Source organism: Melospiza melodia, chromosome 1 (genome assembly GCF_035770615.1).
Source record: "Melospiza melodia melodia isolate bMelMel2 chromosome 1, bMelMel2.pri, whole genome shotgun sequence".
Classification (NCBI taxonomy): Eukaryota; Metazoa; Chordata; class Aves; order Passeriformes; family Passerellidae; genus Melospiza; species Melospiza melodia.
The window spans coordinates 57,324,099-57,345,098 of record NC_086194.1 but is presented as its reverse complement, the minus strand read 5'-3'; the positions used below and the strand labels follow the sequence as shown (position 1 = coordinate 57,345,098).

The window sequence follows — 21,000 nt, the reverse complement described above, 5'->3', positions numbered from 1 at the left end:
CTCTCCAGGTGTACGGCTCACTCACTGGGACTAATCCTTGCTCCTTCATCATATCTGTCAGTGCTCTTAAAGCTGCCATGAAGCCTTTAACCGTGTTGGCAAAAAGTCAGAACTGCAATTACTCACCAGTGATAAAAATGGTAAAAATTACCACACAAGGGCATCATAATTTTATCCATGTGAAGTTACCATGTTAACATGGATCCTGCCTTCTTAAGTGTTCATGTCAATTCATCGGGCAGCTGCAGCAGTTACCTGTTATACTTTCCACAGACAGACTTGCAGATGAATGCTAAAGCTGTGCATAATTCAAAACCACATACAAAAATTGCACAGCTCACAACTTAAATCCTGCACTGATGCTTTGACAAACGTTACACAAAGCTGCTTTTTCTGGCAGGGTATTCTAAACAACCAGCTTTCATATGATTTACAACCAAATCCAACACAGCACTATTTTTTCTTCCGCTATGTCACATGTGCTGACAATTTACTCCAGCCCCTTCCCAGAAGGATGTTTAAATGGATTTTCCATGCCATTGGTATTTCTGCTTGTCTGTATTTAAAATTTCAATATTTTGCAGGGTCATTAAAAAAAAAAACCCTCCATCAGAGTAATTTGAGCCGAATCTGATGACACAAGAGTTTCTGTCTAAATCCATAACCAAAAGAGGTCAAAATCATGGATAATTCTGCAAATTAATCATCACTGTAAGGCTGCACCTTAAAACAAACATGTTTTAAGAACAATTCTGAAAATCTTGTGTAAATATATTGAGAATGACCTTTACAAAACACTACAACACCCTCTTGCATACAGCCAATGGATAAGACCAGTTGTAAAAAAATGCATGACAATTGACTAATTGAGATGAGATAGGATGGAAGTGTTTCTCAAAGGTCAACCATTAGCAAAACAGAAACAAAAGCTTGAATTTTTGAGGTAAGACTCACCTGCGAATCCAAGCGTCATTAGACCATTAACTAAAAAGGGAAAAAAAAAAAGATTAGTTAGATACCTCACACTCTTCTATAAAAGGATTAGTGCAATTAAAGCAGAGGATAACTACATTATAATAATGTAGAATTAGAATGTAGAATTAGAATATTCAAAATGCCTATTCAAATGTTAGTTTGTTTTCTTAAAGAATATGTCTGAAAGAAATAATGAACATTTAGAAAACATTATGTTTTTCAATTCCTTTTATCTATTCTTTAAATGGCTCAGTCAGACTTGTTATGGGTCTCTATATACCATTCCTTCCTCTAGTTTCTAATACTAAGGATTAGGGACAGGGCAGTTTTTACTTCAAGCTTCTTAAGAAGCTTGGGTGAAAAAGCTGAAGAAGATAACACACACACAAAACATAGGTGTACTGCACATTCTAACATGTAGAGAAAAACAAATCCTTTCATTGTTAAGCAAACACAACCATAATTAATTGTGTACTCTTCTCCTTAAAACCATGTTGATGTGCTTAAGTCTCGAGCTTTTGCACAGTGAAGTCACACATTTTGAAAAACGTTACAATCAAAACCTATAAGCTTCTTATGCAGAAGTTAGACTAAAACAGGTATATTGGAAGAGAAAACAAATGGAAACAGACTACACCAACAGAAGAAGCATTCTAATTAGTAATTTTCAGTATATCCAGATGGATTAAATTAACAGAAGCCCACTGTGTTTGCACAGCTCCGGCCACACCCAGGATTTTGGAATAGCTAAGAGGGACATGGCTTCAATTATTTTTGATGTCTCACTGAAAAATAAAATTGCTGACAAATCTTTATAGTGTTAACCTCACATCAGAAATTAAATTAATGATTTTACACAGATGGGTGCCTCCCTGTTTATACAATACATGGCACCCCAGTAAAACAAATCAAGAATATACGTAAGCAAAGTATCAGTACCAATCATTAATCTGGACCATGGTCACTTGGATGTGCCAAGCTGTCAACTGAGTTAACTGAAAATTATTTTGTACATGCATAAGAGAAGAATTTAGATCCTTCTAAGGAACATATTTTTCTTCCAAAAAAGCATTAATCTTCTTAGTTACTAATGAGCCAGAATGTACTGTGAAGAGCAGGAATCCACACATCGAAAAATTGTCATGCATCCAAACACACAGGGATGAAACTCCATAATACACCCTGATGACTGTATCTCTTTCACAAATAGAACATTTTCTTTCCAGACTATTAGCAGGTGGACTAATAAATAGATTGATTCCCTGTTTTTCTTGAATCTTGATTTGAACATGTGCCTTACTGACCGCAGAAGAGTGAAGATCACATTAAAAATATGTGCTTTACAATGAATCTGAACCCATCCATTCTAGGTAAACAGTGTAGGGTGCATAAAGATACCCCAGCTACTCCCCTGGCAGATCACAGACTGCACCTCCAATTCTTATTCTATCAATTCGTATCACTGTGCTCTAGATCTGCAGTAATCCTCACAAGACCACAGCAATACAAGAGAGGGTTTACAACTAGAATAAACCAGACTGCCCCAGCATCTGTGAGGAAAGCTGTGAAAACCAAATACTGAATAAAGACTTACAGGTCAGTGCTCACAAATCCTCCTGCCCCCAAGAAAATGTGCTTTTTTGCAATTTTTGATCTGGTCATAACAAATTAACACAGGATGTTTTTCACCTATTCTCAACCAAAAGATTCCAGATACCTTCAGAGAAGGGTAAAACAGCCATTCAGATTACTACACACCACTCCTCTATTTTCTTTGCTCTGAGATACTCAACAATGATTTAATCAGGAGACTATGGCCTTGATAGTTTCCAGTAGCTCTTTTAAGATGGGGCAAGCTCAGCTTTTTTCTTGGAAGGCTGATGTCATGACGTCTCTCATTAGAAGATTCATAGAAGGAGCAAAATGGGTCAGTGTTGAAAGGTGTTACCAAGACCCCAAAATGAAACAGTTGGCATACACTCCCACCAAAACTAACACTTAGGAAGATAAAAGGAGGTTCAGTTTAACTGTAGTAGGTGCCTGAAGAAGTGCTTACTCTTTTTCTCCATACGCGGTAGCAGCACGTGCGGTCATCCCTAGCATCAGCTGAATCAGATGGGAAGGGAACAACCAGGTTAGAGCCAGAGCAAAAGGTGAAGCAAGTATATCAAATGAAGGATGAGGAAAAGTAGGTTTGAAAGGCTTTTGGAAAGAACATGAGAAGATAAACAAAGCAGGAGAGAGTAATGGAAAATAAGAAAACTGAGGAAAAAAAGCCCATTTTTTTAACAACCTTCTTCAAGATATTGTATATGAAACATCTCATCCTAGACCCTCACTAGAACCTCTTATTATCTACTCTACTCGCTTTTTACAGCTCTTCTTTATGTAAAAGGAGAGTAGAGAGCAAATAATAAGAGGTTCTAGTGAAGACCTAGGATGAGATTTTTCTCCTTTTTTGTCATTCTGACACTAAAAGAGGAGTTCAAATGAGATTCATAGCCATACATAAATTCACAACTGGGATATATGAGAGGGTAACTGTCCTGTAATTTTGTCAAGTATATAAGCTTTTTATGTGAAATGGAAAAATATTGCTCAATGTTTATTTTTCTTTCATACTGTTACTATTCATTGGTGTTTTCCCAGAGGCTTAAAAGAAGCACTGAATGTCTGTCTTGCAACTACTTCAATAAATGTGAAGCAGCATATGAATTGCTATGTGTTCTCCCTACTCCACCTTTCTCCAAACATGTTTTAAGAACAATTCTGAAAATCTTGTGTAAATATATGAGTGAAATGTTACAATTTTCCCTTGTCTGAATGTTTCTTCAAGATGCTGTTACTGACAGCATATAGTAAGATATTTTGAGTGGCTCCCATACTTTCTCAGAATAATTCTTATTTTAACAGATAAAACCACTCTATGCGCCTTTTAACCAGCAATTACAAAAGTGTAATATTGTGCATATTTTTAAAAATTTGTGATGTTTATTCAAAAACTCATTTTCTCAATCATAATTTTCGTAAGCAAAAAAATGTATAAGGACTTCAAGTCATTATTATTATTATACATTATTATTATACATTATACCTCTCATGTCAAGACCTCTGTATCTCTAAAGAAAATCCTGCCAATTACCATCATCTAATGTTTATCTAAATTAGGACAGATCTCCATTGGAAGTTATGTACGAACCAAACAGCTGCCTCCCTGCAGAACTTGAAGTTTCACTGATACCAGGCACATAACTGTGCAAGAACTGTCCTGACATACAGTTCACAAAAGCAAGTAAAACCAGAGTTTCAGATGGGAATTGCTGCTCTGCAATCATGCATATATGATCTGTTGGAAACATAAGAGAGAGATGATTATTATTAATATTTTATATATATATATATATTTGTCATACTGATAAAATCTCAATTTGTCATACTGATAAAATCTCAATACTCACATTTTCTTATAATCCTCAATTGAAATACTCAATAAGCCAATCTCACAGCAGCCTAATGTTTCTCCAGGTGTTTTAATGTTGAATAAAGCTACCTGTTGCACAGGTATGACCAAAGATCATGTTAAATTCAACAATCTTTTATGCAAATCCCAAGCCATACCATTACAGGTTCTCTAGCAAGAATGCAGACACTTCAGGGTATCTAATGCAAAAGAAATTACCCACGGAAATTACTTCTCCGGCGTTCTCACACAATGTCAAGAGGCATTCTACTACATTAAAAAAATTGGTTACAATTGGTATAGGTTTTCTTTATTATCTGTCTCCTGGATATTCATAATTTTAAGAGATTCATTTCACTAGGGTATGTCCAAATGAAGAAGGATAAGATGAGCTAACACAAGCATCACATGGTTGCTTTCCAAAGCCTTTTCTTAAACTCATCTACTGGGGTCAAGTCAAATGTACGTGGCCAAAACACAACACACTCTGCAAAGGCTAAGAAATCCTACAACTTGATGGGAAAGGCCAGAGGCCACTATAAAAGTGGAAGGAAAGGAAAAATAATGGTATTGGTACAAAAACTAAACACCTGTCACTCTTTAAATAACTCCCTGCACAATATACAAGGCTCAGAAGGTCATCTTTTGTTCTCAGCTACCAACCGTCCTTCTGACACTTCATAAGAGGAATGGGATGGGGAGAGGGGAACAGGACACAAGAACAACATCACATAGTGTGAAAGCAACCAAGGAAGTGAGGCAACTGAAGTTCACAGAGACAGGCAATGACAGGAACTCAACACAAAGGAAGGATGCCGGGAATAATCCGAAGCTTGCAATAAATATAGTACTTGAAAGAAGTGTCACACTTGCATTCAAAACTGGCCCAGAAAAAAATGTGTCTCAGCGTATGGGGTGGCAGAAGCAAGGTAGATCAGTTGGCAGGGCGCACTGATCTGTCCCTGTGTTCAAGTAGTTTTCTTGAGAGCTAGCATAACATGGAACTCAGCTTTGCATTATGCCCAGCTTTGATGCTGAAGCTCTTTTTAATGCTCATTTTATCCCCTTGTGTCAATGGTACGGAAGATGCATATATACCCATAGAAATATAAATACAAAACTAAAAGGGCAGCTCAATCCTTACTTTATCACAGTTTGAGGTACTACATTATTGTTTTTAAATTGCGAAGGTAATTTCAGACTGTTAGCTATTTTGAACATTACAGTCTTCATCCTGCAGAGCAAGAAAAGCATGAGAGGAAGCAAATGAAGCCTTTTCATCACTAGAAATCAACAGGGAATGCATCAGAGGGTATCAACTGTTCCGACTCATGCTGGTACAGAGTTCCCCAGGCTTCCTGTGACTGCAAGGCAATGTGACCATTATTCTGAACTCATGCTTCAACTGAAAATCTTTCAGAGTAGCAATACCAATTAATGTCCTTTACATTGTTTTTTGAAGTCCTTAAATCACTGCTGGCAGTATATTAAGAATGAGGCACAATTTCTGAACAGTCTGTCTACTTCCAGAAGTGTTGGATGGGTTTTCTACCACTTCGAAACTGGTATGGTCTATTTAAATAAATATATAACCAGTATTTTAATAAAATATTTTTCTTTATTAATAACTAATAATTTATCAAATAAATAATTAAATTAAACATACCAGTTCAACAACTAACTTGTGAAGGGATTTCTCAGCTGTACACTAAGATCTGTATTGTGCTCCAAATTGCATGACTCGACCTGAAACGTAACAACGTTTTCTTCAAGCCTTTTCTGTCCCATTACGTTTTTAATGAAACAATATGTAACTGAAATATAAAATACTTTTTTTATAGCCACTGACTTTCAGACAGTGAATACATTAAAGACTCCAAGAGCAGAAGCAATTGCTTGAAGTAAACTTCTTTCACACTTTTACAAAAGCAGAATACACAAATGTGATCCTTGACTCAAGATCCATCCTTCCAGGAAGCAAAACTGAGGAAGGCTAAGAGGAGTACATTTGTTTTTAGACTAAAAAGAAATCTGCGGCATTACAAACAGTTTAAAGATGACATCTAGCAAAAAGCAAAGCTTCATCACCCAGCACTGGGGGTGATTGTCCCACTGTGGCCTCACCTCAAGTCCTGTGTGAAGCTTTGGGCACCACAACATAAAAAATACATTAAGCTATTAGAAAGCATCCAAAGGAGGACTGAAAAGATCACAGAATCAGCTAGACTGGAAAAGATCTCAGAGATTATTGAGTCCAACCTATGATCGCATCAACTACACCAGAATAGCCTGAGCAGCCCATTCCAATATCAAATCACGCTTTCTGTGAAAAAATTCTTCCTAACATCCAGAAATTCTAACCTAAACCTTCCTGGCACAGCTGAAGACTATGTCCTCTCATCCTGTCACTGGTTGCCTGGGAGAAGAGACCAACCCCCTCTCGCTACAGCCTCCTTTCAGGCAGTTGTAGAGAGCGATGATAAGGTCTCCCCTCAGCCTCTCTTTCTCCAGGCTAAACACTCCAGCTCCCTCAGCCATTCCTCACAGGAGTCCTCTATACCATTCATCAGCTCCACTGCCGTTTCCTGGACTCATTCCAGCACTTCAGTGTCCTTCTTGAAGTGAGAGGTCCAAAACTCACACAGCACTCAAAGTGCGGCTGAATACAAGGGAGAATCAATTCCCTACTCCTGCTGGCCACACTACGTCCAATATAGACCAGGATTCCATTGGCCTTCTTGGCCATCCTGGCTCATGTCCAGCTGCTGACCAGTAACCCTAGGTCCTTTTCCACCAGACAGGCTTCCAACCACTCTGCCCCACCCTGCAGCGCTGCATGAGATTGTTGTGGCCTAAGTGTAGCACTTGGCCTTGTTGAACCTCAGATCTATTCATCCAGCTTGTCCAGATCCCTCTGCAGAGCCTTTCTATTAGCAGGTTGATATTTGCATCCAACTCAGTGTCATCCATAAATTCACTAAGTGTAGAGTTAATCTCCTTATCCAGATCATCAGTAAAGATATTAAACTGGGTGCAACACTGATTCCTGGGGAGTCCCACTAGAGCCAGACACCAACTGGCTGCAACACCGTTCACCACATCTCTCTTGGCCCAGCCATCCAGCCAGTTCTTAACCCAGCAAAGACTGCACCTGTCCAGGCTGTGGGCTGCCAGCTTCTCCAGGAGCATGCTATAGGAGTCACTGTCAAAGGCTTCGCTGAAGTCCAGATGGTGAAAGGGGGAAGCCATACAAGGAGCTGCTTAGGTCACTTAGCTTGTTCAGCATGGAGGAGACTGAGGAGAGACCTCCTTGTGGTCTACAACTTCCTCATGAGTGGACGCGGAAGGCCTGGCACTGATCTCTTTTCTGAGGTGCCCAGTGACAGGACCTGAGGGAATGGCCTGAAGCTGTGTTAGGGAAGGTTTAGATTGATTATTAGGAAAAGGTTCTTTACCTAGAGGATGTACACTGAAACAGGCTCCTCCAGGAAGTGGTCACAGCACCAAGCCTAAAGGAGTTCAAAAAGCATTTGGACAATACCTTCAGGTACATGGTGTGATTCTTGGGGCTGTCTTGTGCAAGGCCAGGAGTTGGGCTTCAATGATTCTTGTGAGTCCCTTCCAACTCAGGTTATTCTGTGATATAAGGTGGAAGGGAGAGAGCTCCACATGATTACACACATCAGGAGGTGCCTACAGCCAGCAGAAGCAAGCACAACATTCCTAACAAACCCAAATCCACTGAATTAACTTCTGTGTGGGTCACCTAGGACATAAGGCAAAGACTGTTATTCACCATGTATCTATGGGCCTGCCAAAGGCTTTGTGCTCCTGGTTTCATCTAACTTCTCCTGGCAAGACCTGGTCTTCTAAGTCTCAGCATACAGTAGTTGCCACGTAAGTGTGTAACATCTAGAACAATGAGACCATAGCTCTTCACGATTTATGACTACAGGTAAATACACAAATGAAAGTGGAAAATCTTTTTTTCACCCCCTAAACATCTCTACTTCTTCAGGTTAACTACAGCCTTGTGAGGTACTGAGGTCTCCATTTTACATGAACTGTGGAAATAATGACAGAACTAGTAAGAAGTCTGTCTAAGGTCACAAGCAGAAACCAGCATCAGTCATAACTACAGTGTGAGCCAGCAGCAGTCTGGTGCCAGTACCCATTTCACCACTATCTCCTCTCAGAAAATGTGACCAAATCAACTGAAGAACATCATATCTCTGTGACAGCCCCTGAAGCTGGCCATCTGCATCCAGGAACACAGCTTGACACTGTATCACATGATCACCTGGATGCACACATTTGATATATCTAATGGCTGCTTGTTATTGCAATCCAGATGCCTATCATTAGTCAAAAAGGCAGGAAAACACAGAAGAAAACGTGATGTGATGTAAGGTTTCCCTATAATAAGGAAAAAAAGCACAATATAGACTTTATTCCATACCTAACCACCTGTGAAAGAGTGTGAAACACCAGTCCCTCAAGGCCAATAGAGACTTCAGTTTGCTCCAGTGAGGTGGCCTGAAAGAGAAGTCCACTTTTTTTTTTTTTAATAACTTTGGGAAGAAAGTTATTTAAAGAAAGAAGCAACCCTTTTTTTTTTAATAACTTTGGGAAGGGGAAATGACCCATGAAGATTTCACGGACAAGGGTCACTGCACACTCCCTCCTGAGGAAGTGTTTAAAACCATGGGGTACTTGAAGACACTTAAAGTTCCTTCTTCCCTTGACAGGCAAATATTTAAATCAAGATACTACAATCATAGAATGTTGTATTCCTATTGTTACATAATTATATTTCCTGAGTCTCATACCTTCTTGGTGGTTTTCTCACGGCAGATCTTCACAGCAGTGGTGTTGTTGCTTCTCGGTCAGGGCTCCTCTCCAAGGCTCTCCCTGACCACCCCACTCCCTTTTATCTCAGTTACCTCCATGGGCTACAGCTGCTGCCCAATCAAGGACATCACAGCTGCAGCCCATTTACAATAACTAGAATCAGGGCAGGGTCACTAATACAATACAAAGATCTTTCACTGCCATTCATATATTTACAATACATATGTTAACTCAACCCCCTACATTTCCCCCTTTTCTTTTAACAATTTCACAATTACCATAGACATTTTTGTCCCAGCTCCCAGGCTGCCACAGCTCTCGGCTGTCTTTTCTTCTATAGTCCCAGCTCTCAGGCTGCCACAGCTCTCGGCTGTCTTTTCTTCTAGAGTCCCAGCTCTCAGGCTGCCACAGCTCTCAGCTGTCTTTAAACACACACACAAATCCCTAGATGTTCCCAGGCTCTTCTCGTCAAAGGCCATAGTCTTACAGCTCTCTGAAAAGCCATAATCTTATAGCTTTCTGCTGTTACAGCTCCTTGATTTAAAGGCCTTACTATATTCTAGAGTCCCAGCTCTCAGGCTGCCACAGCTCTCGGCTGTCTTTTCTTCTAGAGTCCCAGCTCTCAGGCTGCCACAGCTCTCGGCTGTCTTTTCTTCTATAGTCCCAGCTCTCGGCTGTCCAGGGGATTCCATACCTTCATTTGATGTTTGGCTGCATGTTCTTTATCACGTCGGGGTCACCAGATGTTGTATTCATGTTGTTGTATAATTATATTTCCTGAGTCTCATACCTTCTTGGTGGTTTTCTCACAGCAGATCTTCACAGCAGTGGTGTTGTTGCTTCTCGGTCCGGGCTCCTCTCCAAGGCTCTCCCTGACCACCCCACCCCCTTTTATCTCAGCTACCTCCATGGGCTACAGCTGCTGCCCAATCAAGGACATCACAGCTGCAGCACATTTACAATAACTAGAATCAGGGCAGGGTCACTAATACAATACAAAGATCTTTCACTGCCACACATATATTTACAATACATAAGTTAACTCAGGCCCCTACACAAGCAGACATTAGATGTGCTTTCATGGCATAACCTGGGGCTGTGCCTTCTTGTGGTCACTGCAGGCAGCCTCTGCCCTTTTGTGAGGGGAGTGTGCTTGCTCTCAGAGTTTGTGGTGGCTTTGCCATGTCCCTGTCATACTGAGGAGGAAAGTGTTATTTCTCCTGTGGCTTTGTGGGCAGTGAGTAGCTTCACAGGAGAACTCAAATCTAAATTATACTGCTTGTTTTTCTCTCCCCAGCCTTTATCACACCTCTGGAATTCTTTGTCTTGATAGACTTCTTAGCCTTGCATTGCTCCCAGCTGAGGTGTTTTTGTTCTGATAATTCCTGGTTAAGGGGAGGGAGAGGGAGAGACAAGGCTGGAATTCAAGTGGTGTGCAAGTCAGGGGCCTGAACTTCAAATATCATTTGTCATAAATGGACTTTGACTGCCAAAGTTAGTAAGATGTTTGCATTTGAATTTGATGTGTTACCCTTTAAAACCCTTTATTCTAAAGGCAGCTTCTCTCCCTCCTTTTGGCCTCTAAATGAGGAATTAATGTTTTCCTATCTCACTTGCAGTAAGAGATCTTTATAACCGATGCCAGGACCCCTTTTCATACCATTTAGGAATCTCAGACCTTCAAAATTCCTGATTTCTACCCTCTCTTCCAAATGACATATGAGCTTCTTCCTGAATGCTTCCAAATTAGATAATGCTAACTCAAAGTTTCTGTGCTTTTGTGTTTGTTTAGTGTAGAGCAGGAAGCCTGGGAGACAGGGAAAAATCACTGTTGTGGCATAAAAAGCAGTTTGACCAGCTCACTTCCTGGCTTCTTCTTTTTCTGCACTCAGGAAAAGAAGAGAAGGCGAAATGATGGAGAGAAGGAGGAAGCGCCAGAGAAACGCCAGAAGGCCCCAAGCCCTGCCAGCCTGGAGGAGGAGGAGCTGTGCTCTGACCACACTGTAGTGTGCTCCACAAAGGTTTGTGCTCCTGTGTTGTATTCATATTGTTGCGTAATTATATTTCCTGAGTCTCATACCTTCCTGGTGGTTTTCTCACAGCAGATCTTCACAGCAGTGGTGTTGTTGCTTCTCGGTCAGGGCTCCTCTCCCAGGCTCTCCCTGACCACCCCGCCCCCTTTTATCTCAGTTACCTCCATGGGCTACAGCTGCTGCCCAATCAAGGACATCACAGCTGCAGCCCATTTACAATAACTAGAATCAGGGCAGGGTCACTAATACAATACAAAGATCTTTCACTGCCATTCATATATTTACAATACATATGTTAACTCAACCCCCTACAATAGAAGGCCTGGGAAAATTATTTTTTCCTTTTCTGACCAGATGACAAAAATTCCCACCCTGCACATCCCCCTTCTCTTCATGCTGCATGTACTCCTCTCACAGATTCCTAATGCTGTTTACATGTTACCATGTTGAGGCATTACACCCAACATGATTCCAGTGAAGTCATGTTTTGTTTCAATTCTATGCCAGCTATGAAAAATTAACTTGGCCTAACCATCCAAATGTGGGATATTTCTCTTCAGCAGTCTAGCTTGACTACCAGGGTTCCAGAGCCCTGGATACTCACCTACATGATCACAGAACCTTTTAAATTACATGCTGCCATGAAGAACTCATAAGAACAATGAAACACTTACAAAACTTCTGAGCTTCGCGTCTACTTATACTGCTGTACATGTACCTGCTCACAGTAGGTGTGAGTGGCTTTTCACAACAAAACCCTTGCTCCAAGGAATAAACACTGAAAACAGATCCTTGCATGGCAGCATGATCCCTCTACATCGTAATTTTTCATAGGTGTATACAGGTATATAGGAAGCTGCAAAGCAGCGGATTCTGGCATAGGAGACTACTTAGGCCAATCTACTGGAGTAAATCATTCCACTAGGCGCCTATCAAGCCACTCTATTACAGCCCTCCTCAGCTGGACAGGAGGAGACAAAATATAATTAAATGCTCATGGGTCAAGGACAGGAAGAAATCATTTAACAGCTACCATCATGGGCAAGAGACCCAACAGGGTAAAATAAATTTAATTTATTGCCAATTAAAATCAGAGTATGTTAACGAGAAATAAAAATCAATTCTTGAAATACCTTCCCCCTACCTCTCTCTTTTTCCCAAGCTTAATTTCACTTCTAATTTCTCTACCTCCTCCTCCTCCTGGAGCAGTGCAGGGGGATGGGGAATGCAGGCAGCAGCCAGTTCATCACGCATTGTCTCTGTCACTCCTCCCTCCTCAGAACGACTCCTCATACTCTTTCCCTTCTCCAGTGCTGTATCCCTTCCACAGGAGATGATCCTCCACAAACTTCTCCAATATGAGTCGTCCCAACAGGCTCTAGTTCTTAACGAACTGCTCCAGCGTGGGTCCTTCTTCTGGGTCTCAGGTCCTGCCAAGGAGCCTGCAAACTTCCCACAAGGTCACAGCCTCCTTTGGGAATGGGCCCCTCCAGGGGTTGTAGGTGGATCTCTGCTACCGTGTGATCCTCCAGGGGCTGCAGGGGCACAGCTGCCTGACCCTGGTATTCAGCACAGGCTGCAGGGGAACTTCAGCCCTGGCTCCTGCAATACCTCCTCCCACTCCTTTTGCACTCTCCAGAGTTGCTTCTCTCACATGTTCTCACTCCACGCTTCTATCTGCTGTTCTGCAGCAGTTTTTTTCCCCATCATAACTATGTAATGTCAGAAGTGTTCCCACTGCCACTGATGGGCTCGGCCTTGGCCAACAGCAGATTCAACTAAACAATACTGGTTATTCTCTATATTCACCTATAGATCAGGGTTTGCTTAGCTCTACCATGATCAGCCCGTGAAACAGTTCACCTAAATCTGCCTACCTTCACAGTTTTAGAGATGTTCTAAGGTTGAGATTTTCTGTGGCTTTGCTCCCATATGACAGACAAACTTTTTCACCTAAAGCCTGAAGGAAATCCTCCTAAGGACTTTGAAATCATGCAAAAAATAACTAAAAAGGAGATTACATGAGTACTCCCTTCCCTCTAGCTTTGCAAATGTGTCAACAATACTTTCACTCATGAAGTTACAAATAGCTTAATTTATTTATACAGCTGTGGAGTGGTACACTCTGACACCAGGAGGAATCCCTCGCATCTTCCAGATCTTCTGTAGAACAAGGTGAAGAAGGTCTTACAATAATTTATAGACTAAGCCTAGAACATCTACTTCAAGGCAGATACTCTTCATAAAGATTTCCAGTGTACATTTCATGACTGCAAGAATCCCCCATTTCCTACAAGAGGTGTTTATTTTACATTGTTCCTACCAACACTTTTTAGTGCTTTGATAAGTTTTTGTTTTCTGAATCACTGCATGATAAAGTATGAAGTAGCTGGGAGGGAAATAAAACCTAAATATTACACAGGCATATTTGGCATGGAACAGCATGAGCCATACAGCAACAAGCATCCTTATGGTCTTGCAGTACACATTCCACCTGTTTTGTACTGCTCCATCAGGAAGGTAAGACAAAGAGGAGTTAGAATCCACCTTAACTAAAACTCACTGAAAATAAGAAGTCTAAAATGTCACATTACTTCACAGAGAGAGATTCCTCTCCCAATTTTTAAAAAATATTTAAATCCAAGAAAAAAGCACTAACATTTCTTTCCAAAAAATCTTGAAGTACAGAAAGAAAACAAGTATTTTGAGAAGCTTAATTCTCGTTTTTTACTTTGCAATGCTCAGACTTTTTTGCTGTTTCTGGTTTACACTGGAGCCGGTTAAATAGAAACTGTACTGATGGCTATTCCAGCAATATTTTCTCTACTTCATCGTGCATCACTAATTGTTTTATGGTAAAAATTCCCATCCCAAACATAGCCCTGCAATTATGTTCAGAAGCCACATTTACTAATGGCAAAGGTTACCATTCCTGAATGCAAATTTACCTAGGTCCACTGTCAAAACTAAGAGATTTACATTATTTTTTAACATGATACAGTACGTTCTGACTTTGCGTGAAATACAGACATAGCTTATAATAAAACTAAATATTGATGTGCTAGCTAAAAATAAAAGAGGAATAGAGGCAATTTCACACATACTGAATGACAATTGACAACCCCATGGAAATAAAAGCTTTGAGCATCTCTTCACTGAAAAAGAAAAATTCATTTTTCCTGTTTCTCTTGAAAACATAAGCTTAATGCTTTATCAGTGTTAGTTTACACTACACAGTGTATCAGTGTTAGTTTACAATACACATGGCTAAACACATTCAAAGAAACCTCTTCTAATATTAAATTGGACTAGTTATGTTCTTGGTACATGGAGATCGTTGAGGAGTAAAGCTGGAACAGCTCATGAACTCAAGAGATGTGGAGAGACAGCATTACACTTGCAGTCGCTTGCAAAAACAAGCATAAAGAGAAAATCTGTTCCAAGCCCCCTGTGGCTACCAGACAGCAACACCGTGACGTGAAGGCTGAGATCCCCTTCAAGCAAAGGCCACCTCCACCCCACAGCTGCAGAATGTGTGTCTGGGTAGGCCAGAGACAGCCACAGCTCCTCAGACAACACCGACTGCAAGCGGCCGCATCAGGTGAACAGCCAGTCACAGAGCGTGAGCAAGAGGGAAAATTACAGATCAAAGCTTAAGTCCAAGTCCTGAAGTCTCAGAAGAAACCTGAGCTTTGTGTCCTATTGATGACCACTTGTATGAGTTCTATAAGGCTCCATTTCCTGTTCCAGTATTGCCCCATTTCTTCACAACATTTTACAGCTGTGAAATTTCTTCCCCTTTCTGCTGAAGGCAGGAGGGCGACCGAAAAAAAGGCTGCACACCCTGTCACACCTCAAACTATGTCTTTTGACACAATAACAACAATGAAATAATATTTTATAACTATTAGACTCTCTAGGATGAATCTCTCTGGACACAAAAGGATGCAAAAGGGATCTGTCACTTGTGACATTTGGAAACAAAATTATTTCACACAGTGAGTGACAGTCATTACAGGGCAATGTTAATTTCACTACTTATTCTGACACTGACCACAGATAATGCTCTGCAAAATAAAGGCAAATTAGTTACATTTATTAGAGTGTGAAAATCTTAATGACAGATGCTTTATTGTAGGGCCCAGTGCTTCAGCACAGTCCTTTGCTCACCCAGCTTAACCTGGTTAGATGCAAACAAGATGTGCTTTTATCAGCCTGGTGCTCTGCTATGGTCTCAGCAGCACCTACCACATCTTCCTCTTCAGGTGAGAGTCCCTCTGGCTCAGATCATAGGGGAGCAAGTGACACCCCATCTGCAGAAGGCCATCAATCTGTCTCCATACGGGCAAAATTCTGTTTTCCTGGAGACAAACTGAGGCCAAGGGCTGTTATCAAGTCATGCCACTCATCCAAGACAATATGGTAGATCATGTTAAGCTGCTTTGAAGAGAACAAGGAATCCTCTCCACCTTTTGAACCATTTCTAACAGTGCCACTGCATTTTCTTTTGAGGTTTTTAGCAAGGAAAAAAGCTGTCTCCTCTTTTAAGACTGGTTTCAAGGAAGCCAACATATGAAGGGAGATTAAGACTAAAAACTTCTGAAAGGGCACCTTCCTCCTATTCCACTTTGCTACTCCTTTCTTTCCTACTATTTGCACATTTTCACAAAAGAGTCCTTCAAGCAGCTTTCAGGTTGCTCTACATATATATTCACATTAAAATAATGTGATTTTTTTCCATATATATTTTCCAGTTTATTTCAATGAAATCCTAGCTGTGAAGAGATTCTTATTTAAGAAAAAATACAGGCTGTTTCCATAAAACACAAAATAATACACTTCTAAATTTCTGTTCCGAAATAGAATGGTTTGTGTAACAGCTTTCACTAAACTAAAAGGGTGTGAATTAAAACAAGCTTCATTATACTTGTGAAAATTAATCTCTCTGAGCCCCAAATGAAAGCAGTTTGCTTTCTTCAAGTGTCGCTCAAGTAGTAATTTCAATAGCCAAGACACAGATGGTAGCAAATAGTGTTTTGTAAGAGACCACGCATTCAATTTTTTTCCTTGGTAAGGCAAACTGGAAACTGATTCATCTGCAACTCAAGCCATGAATCATCTCAGTGACCAGTAGACAGGTGGGAGAAACTGAAACACAAATGGTACAAAAAACTACCAGTGGTGCAATGTTTAAACACAACTCAACTGGCAAAACCTCCCATAGCTCCCCTTGAGCTCAGCTCGAGACCCTTTCCTTCAAATCATGCAGTTTGTGTGTATCTGCACCTAGAGCAGCACCTGCCTATCTCAGTGTAGAAGTCAATCTCCACTTCATAGTCTCTTGAGATTTGCCTCATAGGCAAAGCAAACCTACAGGCAGAGTCCTGCGACACCAAAGGTATTTAAAACCTCAATGAGGATGTAAATAGCAAGTTCTTACTAATTTAGGAGCAAGAGTTTACATTAGCTAAATGGTCTCCAGGATTGGATCTCATTGCAGTAAATCAGGGTTTAAAAGCCTGGAGTTACCTTAAAAAAATGGAGTGCCATTCCTCCTGAGGCCTGGGACTAAGCTGGAGCTGGAGAGAGCATTCAGTGCTCTGTGCTACCACCTGCAGTCCGTTTGACATTACAGGGACAGTCCTGCGATTCACCCTCTCAAGGGAACTGGTGTGAACCTGGCCCTTGTTGCACACGTAGATCTTAGGAAAGAACCAACAACTTCTCAAATAAAAGAATTAGGAGACACAAACAGGGTGAAGGGTGGTGGGAAGAATGCCTGGATCCAATAGCAAATTGGAACACAGGCTGCGTTTACACCAGACGCTTTGCTTTCAGGATGGATGTTGGTGGGGTCTGCTGCCTGTCTTCCTGCTTGCCTTGTGTGGACAATCACATCTTTAGAATATGAAGCATCATTTTGGTAGAGAAGTGTTTTAGTTAGAACTCTGTGGTTGGTCTCAGAATAAGATGTTCCGTTTTGCAAAGGTTTATTTGTTTTACCCACACACACTTGCCTCGGTCTATTAAATTCAGAACTCCTACGACGGTATTCCCTTTCTTTGTTCCACCCTTTGCAGCTGCAGAACAGCATGATATTCTTAAGAAAATAATGGAAAAAAACCCCCTTGATTTGGTTTTCAAACTTTAACCTGCTAAAATTGTTTCCTGTTGGATATTTTTTTTCCATCATTGGAATCCAAACTCTTCAGGACTTACATACGCCATGTTTCACACAAGGGGAGCTCAGGACCTTAGAGAATTTGGACTTTTATATACAGTTTTTTCATTATTGTTTGCAGATGAGATATAGTCTTTAAAACAGAAAGTAAAAATGTAATTAGGACCAGGCTGTTTCCAACTGTTCAGTTGCTCACCTGTGACCAAAGCACTAAGCTTGGCTAACCTCTGTGCAAACAGCATTAAGAAATGCAAAAACCTATTATCTTTGAAATCTGCATACAAGAACTGCTCCAGATAAGGGTCACACCATCTCTCTTGATGTACGTTTATACAAATATATTGAGAAAGATTACTCTAGAATTTTAAAAATACCCAGCTTTACTCTGGTAGCATCTTTTAACTCAAATACTGTGACAGCAGCTCTCAGGCCTCAAAGAGCAACAGACTTCCCCAGGCATTTTCCTGGGGAAGGCTGTGAGAAGACCAGAGAAAAGAATGAGAAACAATTCACACCTCCACGTGCTGCACCTGTGTGATGGTGTTTGGATGGATAGACCAAGTAGGTCAGAGCTGTATCAGACTGTCTGCAAGGGTTATGAGTTTCTTAATAAGTACAATATAGTATAAGATGATATAGTATGATATAGTAGAATAAAGTGATTGATCAGCCTTCTTGAATCATGGAGTCAATGCTAATTATTACCCGGCTGGAGGCCTGCAGCAACAAAGTACAAATAGTACTACTGAAATGCAGGTTTTACATAAAGAATGAAGGAGAAACATTTGGGCAGGGATTCCAAAACAATGACCTGTGTAAAAAAACCTCTTTGCTAAAAGTCCTGGTCAAGCCCTTACATTTCTTCTTACCTAGTTTCCATTCATAGAAGTATAGTAAGAGAATTTGGTATGATGGTAAATACAACACTATTTCTTAGATTATTTCTTAAGTCAGTAGGTGTCTTCTAAGTATCTACAGCTCTGCTAGGCAAATTAGAGATTTCACCTGACAGCTGGTGTTTCCAGCTCTGCCCCATTCTGGATGCCATTGCACTTCACAGAACTGATGGCATGCCTGTGTACCAAGTACCTCAGCTGATGCATTGTTTCCCCTCCACACTCAGCAAACCCAACTTCTCCTACAATCACTGCATTTTTGCCATCCTCACTAAGGATGGACAACACCACAAGTAGTTATGCATAGAGATAATGTGTCAAGAATCCTAGGCAGAAAGATCCAGAAAGTAGTCACCTGAGGTTACAGAACAGTCCCACACCCCACCCAGACAGGCTTCCCACTGCCTTCAGTGAGCTCAACACTGAGAAATGGTGGTTTCACCTAAATGGCAGAGGTCACAGCTCTCCCCTTCATCAAAAGAAGTGTGAATTATGAATGATCATTCAATTAAAGTAAAAATTCTTCCAAAATAACTAGTTTTAAAACGGTATTTGTATTCCCAAAAAAGAAATTTAGTTTTCTACCACTTCAGGCTTTTCTTATTAAAAACCCTTAATTTCACATCCTAGAACTCTTAGTGTTTTTCCACTAGGAAATCAATCTCATTTCATTAGTCCTTGATTATATCTACCCTTCCAATTCCAAGCAAAAGTAATGTATTATCAGTTTACAGATATTCTTAAAATCCTTTTTGTGTGTGTTATTCTATTAGGAATGGAACTAGCACAGTTAAAAATATCTAGCACAATTGATTTATCGGTGTCTCTCTGGTGAAAAATGTCCGTCTGTAGCTTCCTGAGCCACAGGGACACTGTCCTTCACTCCAGTAAATCTCTGAAAATATATCTCCAGTGGGGAATTCTTCTTTGCAAAAAACACCATAACATCAAAAAGTCTCCCCATACAAAAAGATTATTGCCTAGTTCCCTAAGTTCAAGATTACATCTTTTACATATCAAGACAAGTGTTGGCCATCTCTTTATTCCTTTTCAGCTGAGGAGTAACAGAAATCTGAGCAACTAAGGTAAGATTTTAGAAGCCACAGAGAATCAGAAGCCACAGAGAATCAGAAACTTGTGCATGTGACATGTCATTCTTTCGACAGACCAGCTAAGGATGATGCTACTGAACACTGTCAATACTGTCTATTTGTTTGTGTTTTTTTTCATAGAAATACATGCAGTGTTTACCAGTTTTGTACTTTGGAAGGGGTCTAAAAGAGCAAACAAAGTCCTGAAGTCCTCATATACATCTTCTAAAGCTACCAGGCCTGAATTTTTGTCCCTTGAGTGTGACTCACAGGGAATCAACTGTATCTCTTAGTTTAGTGTTGAGTGAAGATGATCAGAGCCGACTTCTGGCAACTTTAGATGACTGCAAGACATTAAATCTGAGAGCCCCAAAACAATCTACCTGACAAGGAGCAATAAAATAGTTTTTCTAGCAGCCGAGGCACTGTAAGAGAAAGATCTGAAGGATACCTGCACTTGATAACTACGTGCTTGGAACTCAACTACTCTAACAGAACGAGTCCTTCAGTCTGCAGGAAAAAACCTTCCCCAACAGCCAAACACACCTCCCCAAAACCCGAGTGGGATCCAAGACGGAAAGCCTGACGAAGGCGAGAAGTTTGACATCGTTTTCCCTGGGGCCGGGACGCCCTGTTCGAGGACTCCCCTCGGCGACGTCGGCGCGATGCTGAAGGGGACCGGCGGCCCCGAGGCTTCGCCCGGCCCCGCTGCGCGCCCGGAATGCTCCCACTGCGAAGCCGCCGCTGTGCTCGGAACGGAGAGCCCCGGAGGGAAAGCGATCCCCGCTGCGTCCCGACACGCCGGCAAGGGACGCCCGGAGACCCACTCCCAAAGCGATGCTCAAGCCACAGCGGGGGCGCTCCTTCCCCGAACTTCAGCCCCACGCCCCGGCTTGAAGCACTGTCCTCGGGGCCCGCGCACACGCGAGGATGCCCAGCCGGTCCCGCTGCAGCAGTCCCGGGGCGGTAGCGGCGAGCCGCACCGCACGCTGCCGGGACGCCCCCGGCCGGCCCCGCCAGCCACTTACCCCAGAGCAGCAGGACGGGGAGGTGCCGCCGGCGGCTGTCCTGCGCCTCCATCCCGGCGCGGGCGGCAGCGGCGGCGAGCGACCGCGGGGGACGGAGCCCGCATGGGGCGGCCGGTCCGCAGCCGCACAGGGCCCAAACCCGCCTCAGCCCGTCCGCCGGGGAGGTTCCTCCTCATGCCTTGGCGTCCAGCCCCGGGCGGCGGCGGCAGCGGGGGCGGGCGCGCAGGGGAGCGGCTCCCCCGCCCCCGGGAGCTCCCAGCGCCGGCGGGGCGGGCCCGGCGGCCGGGCCGAGCGGGGCCGGGCACGGGTGAGCGTGGGCTGTGTGTGGCCACGGGAGCGCGGCCGTGCCTCCCGCTCCCCCAACAGCCACGGCAGGAGCGGTGCCGCTGCCGACCCATCGGTCTGTGTGGCTGCCTGGGGAAAGGCACCTACCCTGCACGGGGAAGGTTCTGGTCCTAAGTGTCCGAGGGATTCAGGAGCTCTTC

The 21,000-nt window shown here is 42.1% G+C and overlaps 1 protein-coding gene across 5 annotated transcripts in view; it reads right to left on the bottom strand.

The window, feature by feature from the left end:
• The window catches only part of RAMP3 (receptor activity modifying protein 3), a 45,094-nt gene extending 24,466 nt beyond the window's left edge, over positions 1-20,628 (bottom strand). For 2 of the 5 annotated variants that reach the window (XR_010028069.1, XM_063158751.1), the window contains exons 1-3: positions 20,516-20,628; positions 8,895-8,971; positions 955-984 (exon numbers count right to left, since the gene is read on the bottom strand). Coding sequence is in view for 4 of the 5 variants with exons in the window: in XM_063158751.1 (XP_063014821.1) it covers positions 955-984; positions 8,895-8,971; positions 20,516-20,619 (211 nt within the window). In the remaining variant the exon portion in view is untranslated. Of the gene's footprint in view, positions 1-954; positions 985-3,031; positions 3,060-4,174; positions 4,322-7,976; positions 8,072-8,894; positions 8,972-20,515 lie in introns of those variants that run through there. The other 3 variants (XM_063158760.1, XM_063158767.1, XM_063158774.1) reach the window with 3 other exon arrangements.
• Positions 20,629-21,000: the final 372 nt, after the last annotated feature.